The 13,873-nt window shown below is 40.6% G+C and overlaps 1 protein-coding gene across 1 annotated transcript in view; it reads left to right on the top strand.

The window, feature by feature from the left end:
• The window catches only part of ATF7IP2 (activating transcription factor 7 interacting protein 2), a 58,142-nt gene that overhangs the window by 27,300 nt on the left and 16,969 nt on the right, over positions 1-13,873 (top strand). The window contains exon 6 of the mRNA XM_017890719.1: positions 6,241-6,398. Coding sequence (XP_017746208.1) covers positions 6,241-6,398 — 158 coding nt within the window. The remainder of the gene's footprint in view (positions 1-6,240; positions 6,399-13,873) is intronic.

Below are 13,873 nucleotides of genomic sequence, written 5' to 3' on the forward strand. Positions count from 1 at the left end.
GCTGGATATGAAATTCTGGGTTGAAAATTCTTTTCTTTAAAAATGTCGAATATTGGCCCCCACTCTCTTCTGGCTTGTAGAGTTTCTGCAGGGAGATCCACTGTTAGTCTGATGGGCTTCCCTTTGTGGGTAACCTGACCTTTCTCTCCGGCTGCCCTTAACATTTTTCCTTTCATTTCAACCTTGGTGAATCTGACAATTATGTGTCTTGGGGTTGCTCTTCTTGAGGAGTATCTTTGTGGTGTTCTCTGTATTTCCTGAATTTGAATGTTGGCCTGTCTTGCTAGGTTGGGGAAGTTCTCCTGGATGATGTCCTGAAGAGTGTTTTCTAATTTGGTTCCCTTCTCCCTGTCACTTTCGGGTACAACAATCAAACGTAGATGCGGTCTTTTCACGTAGTCCCATATTTCTTGGAGGCTTTGTTCGTTCTTTTTCAAAAATTCTTTTTTCTGTAATCTTGTCTTCTTACTTTATTTCATTAAGTTGTTCTTCACTCTCTGATATCCTTTCTTCTGCTTGATCGATTCAGCTGTTAATACTTCTGTGTGCTTCATGAAGTTCTTGTACCATGTTTTTCAGCTCCATCAGGTCATTTGTATTCTTCTCTAAACTGGTTATTCTAGTTAGTAATTCGTCTAACCTTTTTTCAAGGTTCTTAGCTTCCTTGCATTGGATTAGAAGATCCTCCTTTAGGCTGGGTACACTGGCTCACACCTGTAATTCCAGCACTTTGAGAGGCCGAGGTGGGCATGAGGTCAAAAGTTCAAGACCACCCTGGCCAACATGGTGAAACCCCATCTCTAAAAATTAAAAAATTAGCTGGGCGTGGTGGTGCACACCTATAGTCCCAGCTACACAGGAGGCTGATGCAGGAGAATCACTTGAACCCGGGAGGCAGAGGTTGCAGTGAGCCGAGACCACTCTACTGCACTCTAGCCTGGGAGACAAGAGCAAAACTCCATCTCAAAAAAAAAAAAATGCTCCTTTAGTTCATGGGAGTTTATTATTACCCACCTTCTCAAGCCTACTTCTGTCAATTTGTCACCCTCATTCTCCATCCAGTTTTGTTCCATTGCTGGCAAGTAGTTGTGATCTTTGGAGGAGAAGAAGTGTTCTCGTTTTTGGAATTTTCAGCCTTTTTGGGCTGGTTTCTGCCCATCTTCGTGGATTTATCTACCTTTGGTCTTTGATATTGGTGACCTTCGGATGGGGTCTCTGAGTGGACGTCCTTTTTTGTTGATGTTGATGCTATTCCTTTCTGTTTGTTAGTTTTCTTTCTAACAGGCCCCTCTACTGCAGGTCTGCTTGAGGTCCACTCCAGACCGTGTTTGCCTGGGCATCACCAGCGGAGGCTGCAGAACAGCAAAGATTATTGCCTGTTCCTTCCTCTGGAAGCTTCATCCACAGGATGCAGAGGGGCAGATGCCAGCCAGAGCTCTCCTGTATGAGGCGTCTGTCGGCCCCTACTGGGAGGTGTCTCCCAGTCAGGATACACAGGGGCCAGGGACCCACTTGAGGAGGCAGTCTGACACTTAGCAGAGCTTAAACACTGTGCTGGGAGATCCACTGATCTGCTGCTGTCTTCAAAGTCCTGTTCAGCAGGGACGTTTAAGTCTGCTAAAGCCCTCAGCTACCCCTTCCCCCGGGTGCTCTGTCCCAGGGAGATGGGGGTTTTATCTATAAGCCCCTGACTGGGGCTGCTGCCTTTTTTTCAGAGATGCCCTGCCCAGAGAGAGGGAATCTAGAGAAGCAGTCTGGCCACAGTGGCCTTGCTGAGCTTCAGTGGACTCGGCCCAGTTCAGACTTTCCAGTGGCTTTGTTTACATTATGAGGGGGAAACCAACTACTCAAGGCTCAGCAATGGCAGACGCCCCTCCCTCACCAAACTTGAACATTCCAGGTCAACCTCAGACTGCTGTGCTGGCAGCGAGAATTTCAAGCCAGTGAATCTTAGCTTGCTGGGCTCTGTAGGGGGTGGGACCTGTCAAGCCAGAACACTTGGCTCCCTGGCTTCAGCCACCTTTGCAGATGAGCGAACGGTACCGTCTCGCTGGCAATCCAGGCACAACTAGGGTGTGGAAAAGAAAAACTCCTGCAGCTAGCTCAGTGTCTGCCCTAACGGCCACCCAGCTTTGTGCTTGAAACCCAGGGCCCTGGTGGCATAGGCACCAGAGGGATTCTCCTGGTCTGTGGGTTGTGAAGACCATGGGAAAAATGCAGTATCTGGGCTGGAGTGTACCGTTCCTCACAGCATAGTCCATCATGGCTTCCCTTGGGTAGGGAAGAGAATTCCCTGACCCCTTGTGCTTCCCTGGTGAGAGCCCCACCCTGCTTTGGCTCACCGTCCGTGGCTACACCCACTGTCCAACCAGTCCCAGTGAGATGAACCAGGTACCTCAGTTGGAAATGCAGAAATCACCCGCCTTCTGCATCAGTCTTACTGGGAGCTGCAGACCGGAGCTGTTCCTATTCAGCCATCTTGCCAGCAATCTGAAATAATTTTATAGTGAATATTTGTATACTCAGCATTTAGATTCTGAAAACTGAGCAAGGAGCTTTCTTTTTTTATTTATTTTTTTTGAGACAGAGTTTCGCTCTTGTTGCCCAGGCTGGAGTGCAGTGGCACAATCTCAGCTCACCGCATCCTCCATCTCCGGGGTTCAAGCTATTCTCCTACCTCAGCCTCCCGAGTAGTTGGGATTACAGACATGCGCCACCACACCTGGCTAATTTTGTACTTTTAGTAGAGACAGGGTTTCTCCATGTTGGTCAGACTGGTCTCGAACTCCAGACCTCAGTTGATCTGCCCACCTCAGCCTCCCAAAGTCCTGGGATTACAGGCGTGAGCCACTGCGCCTGGCCCACAGCTTTCTTCGTAAGAAGGTTTTTACTTGAAAATACAATTCTTTCATAGGTATAGGGCCATTCAGATTTTTTTTTCCCATCTTTTATCAGTTTTCTAAGTTATCTTTGTAAGGAATTTGTCCATGTTATCTAAATTATTGAATTCATTGTCACAAAATTATCAGTAAAATTCACTTATCCTAGGCTGGGCGCAGTGGATCACACCTGTAATCCAAGCACTTTGGGAGGCTGAGGCAGGCGGATCACAAGGTCAGAAGTTCAAGACCAGCCTTGCCAACATAGTGAAACCCTGTCTTGACTAAAAATACAAAAAATTAGCCAGGCATGGTGGCGGGTGCCTGTAATCCCAGCTACTTGGAAGGCTGAGGCAGGAGAATCGCTTGAACCCGGGAGTCGGAGGTTGCAGTGAGCTGAGATCATGCCATTGCACTCCAGCCCAGTGACAGTGTGAGACTGCATCTAAAAAAAAAAAAAAAAATTCACTTGTCCTTTTAATGTTTGGGGTTCTACAGTGATACACTGTACTTTGTTTCTGATGTGGGTTAATCTGTATTTTTATATTTATTATTTTTCCTTCTTGATCACCAAGTTTCGTTAATTCTATCATTTGTTTTATTTTGATTCCTGTTTTTTTATTACCGTCTTTCTTTTACTGACTTTAGTTATAATTTGTTCTTTTCCAGGTTTTAAGAGACCTTTTCTAACATTAAGCATTTAAAGCTAAATTTCCTTCTAAGCATCACTTTTTCTAAGCATCTTCTTAGTGGTTAGATTATGTACTTCTTAATGCAAAGATTATAATCTTTCAAACATCATATCTTTGTTTTCCATTAGTTCAAAATGATTTATAATGTTCCTTGTATTCTTTGACCTGTGAATTATTTGGAAATGTGTGTTTAATTTTAAAATATTTGTGACTTCTAGGTATTTTATTTTTCTAATACCTGATTTCATTTAGTCAGAGAACATACTATGTAAACCTTAAATTTTGAAAGCTGAACTTATTTTATAGGCCAGCATATTATTTCACTTGATGAATGTTCTGTGTACAGAATGTTGGCTGTAATGTTCTATAAATGTCATGTTTGAGTTCATTGTGCCAAGATAGTTGATAGTGTTTTTTCGACCTTCTACAGCTGTGGTAGATGGAAAAAATGGTCCGGTCCCTGCAAGATGTCCATGACCTAATTCCCAGAACTTGTGAATATATTATCTTACATGGTGAAAAGAGTCTTTGTAGGTATTATTAAGTATCTTGAGATGATGGGTAGTTAATCCTGGATTATCCGTGTGGGCTCATTTTAATCAAAAGGGTTCTTACAAAACATGTGGCAAGGTCAAAGGCAGAAAAAAGAGATGAGACAATGGAAGCAGTGGATGGAGAATGAAGTACACTGAAGATGGAGGAGGGCCTCAAGTCCAGAAACAGGCATCCTCCAGCAGGAAGGCCAGCACCTTGATTTTAGCTTAGTAAAACTGATTTCAAACTTTTGGCTTCTAAAACTGTGATAAAATAAGCTTTGAAGTTTGTGGTAATTTGTTAAGGTAACTTCAGGAAACTTACAGAGAATTTGGTATCAGGAAGTATGGGGTGCTGCTGTAACCAATACCTAAAAATGTGAAAGTGGCTTTGGAGTAGGGTAATGCTTAGAGACTAGAAGAGTTTTGAGGAGCATGCTTTATAAAAAGGCTAGATTGCCTTGAACAGACTCTTAGTAGAAACTGCCCGTGGGGGTTAAAAGGAAATGAGGGGCACAGTGGAGAAAACCTACCATGGACTTAATACCTAGATCATAAACAAACTTTTGGTAGAAATACAGACATTAAAAGCATTGTTGGTGAGGACTTGAAAGGAAGTGAGGAACATGTTATTGGAAACACGAGGAAAGGGGATTTGTGTTATATAGTGGCAGGAAGTTTAGTTGCATCGTATCCTATAGTTACATGGAAAGCAGAACTTGTAAACAATGAATTTGGATTTTGTTTGACTTATGTTTTTTTTATTTCTTCTTTTATTTTTATTTTTTGGAGTCAAAGTCTGGCTCTGTTGCCCAGGCTAGAGTGCAGTGGCACAATCTCAGCTCACTGCAACATACACCTCCTGGATTCAATCAATTCTCATGCCTTAGGCTCCTGAGTAGCTGGGATTATGGGGCATGTGAGGTTTCTGAGCAAAGTATTGAAGGTTTGGCCTGATTTCCTCTTGCTTCTTTTTACAATGCGAGAAAAAGAAAACCGAAGAACAAACTGTTTACCAAAAAGAAATCAGGACTTAATGATTTAGGCAATTCTCAACCTGTCCAGATTGCAGAAGACTCTAGGAGGCTCACTTTCAGAAGAGTATGCAGAGAAAGTCAAGATTTTGGCTGGACACCCTTTTGCTAGTACCTTGGGAAGGATCAAATGTCTCAGTATGCAGTCACATGGAGGGCTCTTTGAAAACACTAAGCATAGGACTCTCTTTCAGCAGGAAGTTCCCCTGTTTAGGTTTAGCGTGTAGATCCTGGCCTTTTCTTTTAAGCTGTGGTTTCAATGACAGTTTACTTTTCAGAGCTCTTACAGTACCATACTGCTTAGCTTCATTCTTCTGGCTCCACAGGGTCTCCCATTTAGCCCCTGCAGGTGCCCCCTCAATCCCCAGTGCTGTTGGGTGGGAAATTCAGGAAAAGTTGGCCTATGGTCACTACCACTGCAACAGATTGGGCCTGCCATTGCCCCAGATGTCAGATGAGCACCCAACTGATAGTGCTGCTGTGGTGAACTGTGCCCCCTGATCCTCCAAGTATAGAATTGGGGGGTTAGCCACCACTGCTACAGGTTTGGGGCAATGAACAGGTGCCCGGCTTCCGTGGCACCCAGTACATTTTTGTTCATGCTGTCCCTTGATCCTTTTGAATTAATGTACATATATATTTACATATATATAAAATGCTGCAACTTCTCAACCAAAGCTGAGAACACTGAATGTTTCAGCTTCAAGTTTTAAATAAACTCAGCAATTGGAAGAGCAAGTTGGCAGTCTGAGTTATTTTTAGTCTTATTAGAAGTATAACAAAAGTAAAATTTTCTTAAGTTATTAGTTCCTAAAACTTAGTCTAATAGGAATACAGTGTTGTCTGAGTACCTGAACATTTGTTTTTCCTTCTTTCCATCCAAGCTAGGAAGTTGATGTATACCATCATTTTATTTCTTCGGAGTTTTAAAATTCATTTTGGCAGGCAAATCACAATCATGGTCATCAGCCATCGAAATACATGTGATTTAACTTATGTTTTGCCATATGTATGCAAGAATACTTTGAAAATCCTTATTTTGTTTGGAAGGATACGATTGGTAAAATTCCCCTCAACTGCTTTTTTCTCACGTATTTAATAGGTTGCAAATTCAGAGGCTATGATTTTGGATAAGAATCTGGAGTCAGTTAATAGTCCAGTTGAAAGGTCTTCTGTGAAATATGAGCCTTCTAACCCTTCAGAAAAAGGAAGTAAAATAATTAATTTGTCACCAGATCAAAATAAGTCTGTTTCTGAAAGGTAGGTGTTTCTGCAAACATGCATAAATTTATCTAAATCTATAATAATGAATTTTTTCTTCATCAGTTTTGGATCTTTATAATATTGATTATTCTTAACATTGACTCTTAAAATGTCCTATAGTTTTACTTTTACATATTATACCTCAGTTGTGGGTTTTTTTTGGTTTTAGGGTTTTATGGGTGTTTTTGAGACAGGGTCTCACTTTGTTGCCCAGGCTGGAGTATAGTGGTACAATCACAGCTCACTGCAGCCTCAACCTCCTGGGCTCAAGTGATCTTCCACCTCAGCCTCCCAGGTAACTGGGACTACAGGTGTGCAATCACCATACTGGGCTAATTTTTTGTATTTTTTGTAGGGACAGGGCTTCACCATGTTGCCCAGGCTGGTCTGGAACTCCTGGGCTCAGGCAATCTGCCTGCCTCTGCCTCTGCCTCCCCGAGTGCTGGGATTACAGGCGTGACCCACTGCACCTGGCCCTATACTTGAGTTTTTAAAAAGAGGAAAACATAAAATCAAAGATAAGTAGATTGAATGATGGCCATTGTTCGAAGAACACCCTTTCCCACAAATAACTGTGCGTACACAAGGAGGCTCTAAAACAAAGGAGAGGCATTACAGGTCTAAACCATTTATGTTTGTGTTGGGGGATTTAACATGCAGTTGTGACCCTTCAGGAGATGCCCTAATATTCTGTAATATTGGGCCCACATTTTATTTTAAGCCAGGAAGCTGCTGTGAAGGAGGCATTTAGTTGATGAAGGCAAGAGCCACATTTCAGTGACACTTTGTAGTGTGACCCCTTATTGATGCATGTGCTGAAACTCATGAAGTAACAAAAAATAAAAAGTGGTAGTGATGGAAGTGAAAAAGGCACCATTAAAATAGCACTTTATAGAAAAATATATCCAATTTAGCAGTGGTTTGTGTCTGTTATATGAACAAATCTATCTCATGTTCTATTCTGAAGGAAGAACCCTGGGATTTATAAAACTGAGGCAGCACTCTCAGCCCATGGTGAATGTGCGGATAGGTGTAACAAATGTGTAACTTGATTCTGATGGCTTTAATGGTGAGTTTTATAAAATATTTAAGCAAGAAATAACACCAGCTGTAAGCAAATTCTTCCAAAGAATAGAAGAAAAGGGAATGTTCTTCAGCTCATTTTATGAGACTAGCATAACCCTAATACTATTATAAAATCAATTTTAAAATTTTACAGAAACGGAAAATTACAGCCTGCTTTAAACCACAGAATAGATGCAGGTGTCCTAAACAAGATAACTAGTAAACCAAGTTCAATAGTCTACAAAAGTTGAGTTTGACTCAAGAGTACAGGAACCTTGGTTTAACAATTAAACATCAATTAATGTGGCTGGGCATGGTGGCTCATGCCTGTAATCCCAGCACTTTGGGAGGCTGAAGCAGGTGGCTCACTCGAGGTCAGGAGTTTGAGACCAGCCTGACCAACATGGTGAAACTCCATCTCTACTAAAAAAAAAAAAAGAAAGTAAAATTTAAAATTGGCCAGGCACGGTGGCTCATGCCTGTAATCCCAGCTCTTTGGGAGGCCGAGGCAGGCAGACCACCTGAGGTCGGGAGTTCGAGACTAGCCTGACCAACATGGAGAAACCCTGTCCCTACTAAAAATACAAAATTAGGCCGGGTGCGGTGGCTCACGCCTGTAATCCCAGCACTTTGGGAGGCCGAGGTGGGTGGATCACAAGGTCAGGAGATCGAGACCATCCTGGCTAACATGGTGAAACCCCGTCTCTACTAAAATACAAAAGTTAGCCAGGCGTGGTGGTGGACACCTATAGTCCCAGCTACTCGGGAGGCTGAGGCAGAAGAATGGCGTGAACTTGGGAGGCGGAGCTTGCAGTGAGCCGGGATCATGCCACTGCGCTCCGGCCTAGGCGACAGAGCTAGACTCCATCTCAAAAAGAAAAAAAAAATACAAAATTGGCTGGGCATGGTGGTGCATGCCTGTAATCCCAGCTACTAGGGAGGCTGACACAGGAGAATTGCTTGAACCCAGGAGGCAGAGGTTGCAGTAATCCAAGATCACACCATTGCACTCCAGCCTGAGCAACAAGAGCAAAACTCCATCTCAAAAAAAAAAAAAAAAAATTATCAGGAGATCGAGACCATCCTGGCTAACATGGTGAAACCCCGTCTCTACTAAAAATACAAAAAGTTAGCCAGGCGTGGTGGTGGACACCTATAGTCCCAGCTACTCGGGAGGCTGAGGCAGAAGAATGGCGTGAACTTGGGAGGCGGAGCTTGCAGTGAGCCGGGATCATGCCACTGCGCTCCGGCCTAGGCGACAGAGCTAGACTCCATCTCAAAAGAAAAAAAAAATACAAAATTGGCTGGGCATGGTGGTGCATGCCTGTAATCCCAGCTACTAGGGAGGCTGACACAGGAGAATTGCTTGAACCCAGGAGGCAGAGGTTGCAGTAATCCAAGATCACACCATTGCACTCCAGCCTGAGCAACAAGAGCAAAACTCCATCTCAAAAAAAAAAAAAAAAAATTAATCAGGCATGGTGGCACAAACCTGCAGTCCCAGCTACTCGGGAGGCTGATGCAGGAGAATCGCTTGAAACCAGGAAGCAGAGGTTGCAGTGAGCTGAGATCACGCCATTGCACTCCAGCCTGGGCGACAGAGTAAGATTCTGTCTCAAAAAATAAAATAAATAATGTGATTTGCCTGGAGAAAAACCATTATCAACTCACAACTCACTATAGATGCAGGACTTGATAAAATACCCATTTATGATTAAAATAAATTCTTGGCAAACTCAGAATAAGAGGTAACTTCTTTAATCTGACAAAAATTATCTACAAAAACCCTAAGACAAATCTGATGGTGAAACATTGGAAGTGTTCCTTGGAGATACAAAAGAAAGATGCAGGCCGGGCGCGGTGGTTCAAGCCTGTAATCCCAGCACTTTGGGAGGCCGAGACGGGCGGATCACGAGGTCAGGAGATCGAGACCATCCTGGCTAACACGGTGAAACCCCGTCTCTACTAAAATACAAAACTAGCCGGGCGAGGTGGCGGGCGCCTGTAGTCCCAGCTACTCGGGAGGCTGAGGCAGGAGAATGGCATAAACCCGGGAGGCGGAGCTTGCAGTGAGCTGAGATCTGGCCACTGCACTCCAGTCCGGGCGACAGAGCGAGACTCCGCCTCAAAAAAAAAAAAAAAAAAAAAAAAAAAAAAAAAAAAGATGCCTGCTGTCACCATTTTATATAACATACTGAATGTCTTAGCTAAAGTAAGAATGCCAAAAAATCGGGGGGAAAAGAAAAATACAAAGTATAGTGAAGAAGGAACAATATTACTACTATTTTTGGGTGATTGGGGTGTGTATGTATGAAATCCAGTGAAGCCTACAAATTATTAACATTAGTAAGAGTAAAAGAAGATTGCTGAATTCTAATATCTAAGAAATCTTTTGTATTCCTGTTGAGAATATAAGATAGAAACAATTAGGAAAAGCTGTAATACCATTATAGAAGCCCCAAAACATATCAGGTACAAGTAGATCAGTGTAACAGTAGAGAGTCCAGAAATCCATGTATGTATGTACGTGTGATATGTGGTGGAGACTGTGTGGCAGTCAATCATTTGGGAAATGATTGACTTTTAGTAAATGGTACCATCTTGTTTGCTGTTTATGTTCGGGGAAATATGAAATTGGACCCCTATGTAAAGCTATAAAAACAAACTCGTGGATTAAGGAACTAAAAATATCTAAAGGAAATTATAAAGCTTTTAGAATATGTATTATAAAGCTTTAGAATATTAGAATTATATTAGAATAGAATATTAGAATATTATAATTATAGAGCTTTTAGAATATATAATGTCTTCATGAACTTGGGTAGGGAAAGATTTCTTAAGACATAAATGCCCTTGCCATAAAAGAAAAATGGATTAATTTTACCACATTAAAATTAGAAACTTCTTTTCTCAAAAGGCACTATAAAGATAGTGAGAAGACAGGCCATCCGAGTTGGAGAAGATACTCGCAGCACATATAACCTGTAGAGGACTAGTACGCAGAATATATATAAAGAACTTCAACAAGTCAATGAGTAAAAACCAAATAATACAAAAGAAAAATGGGCAAAAGACTTGTGCATCCACTTCACAAAAGAGGAGTTTGAAATGGCCAATAAACATATGAAAAGGTGTTCATCTTCATTAGTAATCAGGGAAATGCAAATTAAAACCACAATGAGATAACATTTCATATCAGGTAAGGAAAAAATACATTTAAAAATCTGACTACTGGGTATTGGTGAGGTTTTGAAATAAAGGAAGTTGTGTTTAATATTTTGTTGTTGGGTGAGTAAATTGGTATAGTAGTCCAAAAGAAAATTGGCATTATCTGGAAGTATCAAAGATATGAATAGCCTTTGACCTGGCAGTCCCATCTGTTGATATTCCCTAGTTAGAGGTATGTCTATTGCATGTTGATATGCCGTAGAATATATGTACAGGAATGTTCATTAGCAGCATTTTTTATAATGGCCAAAAACTGAAAGGAAAATGTCCATCTACAGTTGAAAAGGAAATTACAGTAATCTATACAGTGGAATGTTGCACATGAATGAAAATGAAGGAACTGCAGTCACATGCAACAGTATGGATTATTCCCACAAAGTATGATTGGAAAGCAGACACAAAAGACGTGTATGATTCCATTTAAATGAAGTTCAAAAATAGCCATAAAACGAAGTGTATGATTCAGGGATTCTAAGCTGCATAGTAAATCTAGAGAGTAAAACAAGGAGATTAGTACCACATATGCCATTTATGGTGAGGAAGTTTATGATACAGGATAGAGGCATATGGATTTCTGAAGTGCTGATAATTTAAAATTTACTTACCTGAATATGGCTGCATGGACACTAGCATTGTATTTAATCAGCAAAGTGATGTATGCTTAGTGTAATCTGACTGATGTGTGTGGATTTATAATTACAGTCTTACTATCTGTTTTCTGTTTGCCCAGTTTTATGGTCCTTTTCCTCATATGTAGCTGTCTCTCTGTTTTAGCCATCTTTTGAATTAATTTTTTCTTCCATCCCCATTACCTTGTTAATTTTACCGTTTTCATTATTCCTTTAGAAGTTATCCTAATGATATATATTCTTTACTCATTGGAGTACTACTTCTGCTCTTTTATAGACAATGCTTGATCTTAGAATACTTCAGCTTTGTTTACTGTTTTCCCCATCTTAAGTGTTTTTGTGCACTTCAATTTTACATTAAGTCCCAGAGGATGACTACTCTGTACCATCATTGTTTATTTAGAGTTACCCACATATTTATGTTTTCTCTTGCCCATTTCTTCCTGTAGTTTCATCTTTCCATCTGGGCTCATTTTTTTTTCCACATGAAGATCTCTATTTATTATTTCTTTTGCTTTTAGTTCTGCTTAGAAAAAAATGCCGTCAGTTTTTATCCGGAAATGACTTCATGTTGTCTTTATTTTTGAAGGGTATGTTAACTTGGGTATAGAATTATAGGTTGGCAGCTATTTTCTTTGAGTACTGTTATTTTCATCACATTGCTTTCTGACTTCTATTTCTGTTGAAATGTTTTAACATTTGTTTTAATTTTTGCTTTTTCGAAGATATGTCTCCAGCTGCTTTTAAGATATTCTACTTTGGTTTTCATCAATATACTATTAATATAAGATGTTAGGTGGTGGGGAGTATACTTGGCCCTTCTTGAATCTATGGCTTGATACCTTTCATTGTCTTGGGAAAGTTATTGATACTGCTTCAGATATTGCTTCTGGAGCATTCCATGTCTTCTATCTTACTGGTTTCTAATTATGTGCTTTTCTATATACTGCATCTGTTTTGCTCTAGATACTTTTGTATGGGTATCTTCAACTAACTGTATTGTGTTCCAGCTTATTAGTCCTAATCCTTTATTTTACTTGATCCAAGTAGCTGTTAAACTCATGTATTGAATTCTTAATTTCAATTTGTATATTTTTCAGTTCTTGGTTATTTTTTCCAGATTCACATTCTCTGGTGAAATTCTTTACCTTGCCATCCATGTGTTGAACATTTTAGTCACTAAGATTTTCAGATCTATTTCTGACAACTCTCCTATCTGGGTCACTTTGAACTCTATTTGTGTTTGCTTTTTTACATCTTTGTCCTGTCTGTTAGGACAGTTGCTAATTTTGTGTTTGATTACTGGATATTGTATATTGGAAATTGTAAAGGTTCTGAATGATGTCTTCCACTAGACTAGACTCACCCTGTACTCTGGAAAGCAGCAGAGAGACACAGCACCTGTGATGGATTTTAGATATGTCCACAAATTTTCAGTACCCCTCCTTGAAAATATGGAGCCTAATTCCATCTTGGACTATACTTAGTGACTCACTTCTAATGCATAGAATATGGCACAAGTGACATTATTTTAGTAGATCATAAAATACATTAGCTTCCTTGTTCTCTCTTAGATCACTTGCTCTGGAGCAAGTGACTACAGCACCTGCCAGCATCCTGGCTGCAACCTCATGAGAAAACGTGAGCCAGAACCCCTGAGTCCACGACTTCCTACTTATTTACCCACAGGAATTGCAATAATGAATGTTTGGATTTTTAGGCCATTATGTTTTGGAGTACATTATTATGTGGCAATAGAGATACAGTACAACATTTCAATCTATTCAGAAATTGAGCAGAACTGAGGCTGATCTGCAGATGTTATAAGACTTGGTGATTTCTTATTTTCCCCCATTCTTGTGTTACAGCCCTCTTGCCTGGGATATGGTCTGTGGCTCCCCTCCTATTGCTGGTCTTATATTCTAGTTCTTGGCTCCTTAATACCAGCCCTCTGTGATTTCAGTCACTTTTTGCTTGGTTTCATAGCATCCTGTGTGCCTGAGTTGACAAATGCCTTGAGAGAAGAACACTGGCCAAGTGTCTAGCTCACGTCTCTTGGGTCTTGGTCTCTCTAGTTATTGGTCTCTCAGGTTATGGCTTTCTCCACAGCTTTCTAATGTCTTCAAATAGATATTTTTTCCCCCAATTTTTCAGATTGCTTAAGTGTGGGGCTCCATCGTAGCTGTTCTACCTGTCATTCATGTAGTTTTGTATACATTATCTATTTTTAAATTTTTAAAAACATTTAAGAAATAAAGGAACCCTTACAAAGGAAAAAAGAAATATATTGTTCCCCGTTATTATCCTGGCTCTAGAGAAAACCGGATTTTATCGTTGTTTTTTCTCATGCCGCAGGTATTGAAGGAATTAGTGCCACTGTTGTCTGTGTCTGTAGTATGGCTGGATTTAGAAGTTTAAGCATTTTTGTTTTTAGAATCAAGAGGAAATGGGAAAGGCAATAACAACTGAGCTGCAGAAGCTCATAGAAGAGAAAGTTGATGGCCCAAAACACATGACAAAAATGAAACTTGCTTAAGTTGGAAGAAAATG

The sequence above is a fragment of the Rhinopithecus bieti genome, unplaced genomic scaffold (assembly GCF_001698545.2).
Source record: "Rhinopithecus bieti isolate Rb0 unplaced genomic scaffold, ASM169854v2 scaffold_19459, whole genome shotgun sequence".
Lineage (NCBI taxonomy): Eukaryota > Metazoa > Chordata > Mammalia > Primates > Cercopithecidae > Rhinopithecus > Rhinopithecus bieti.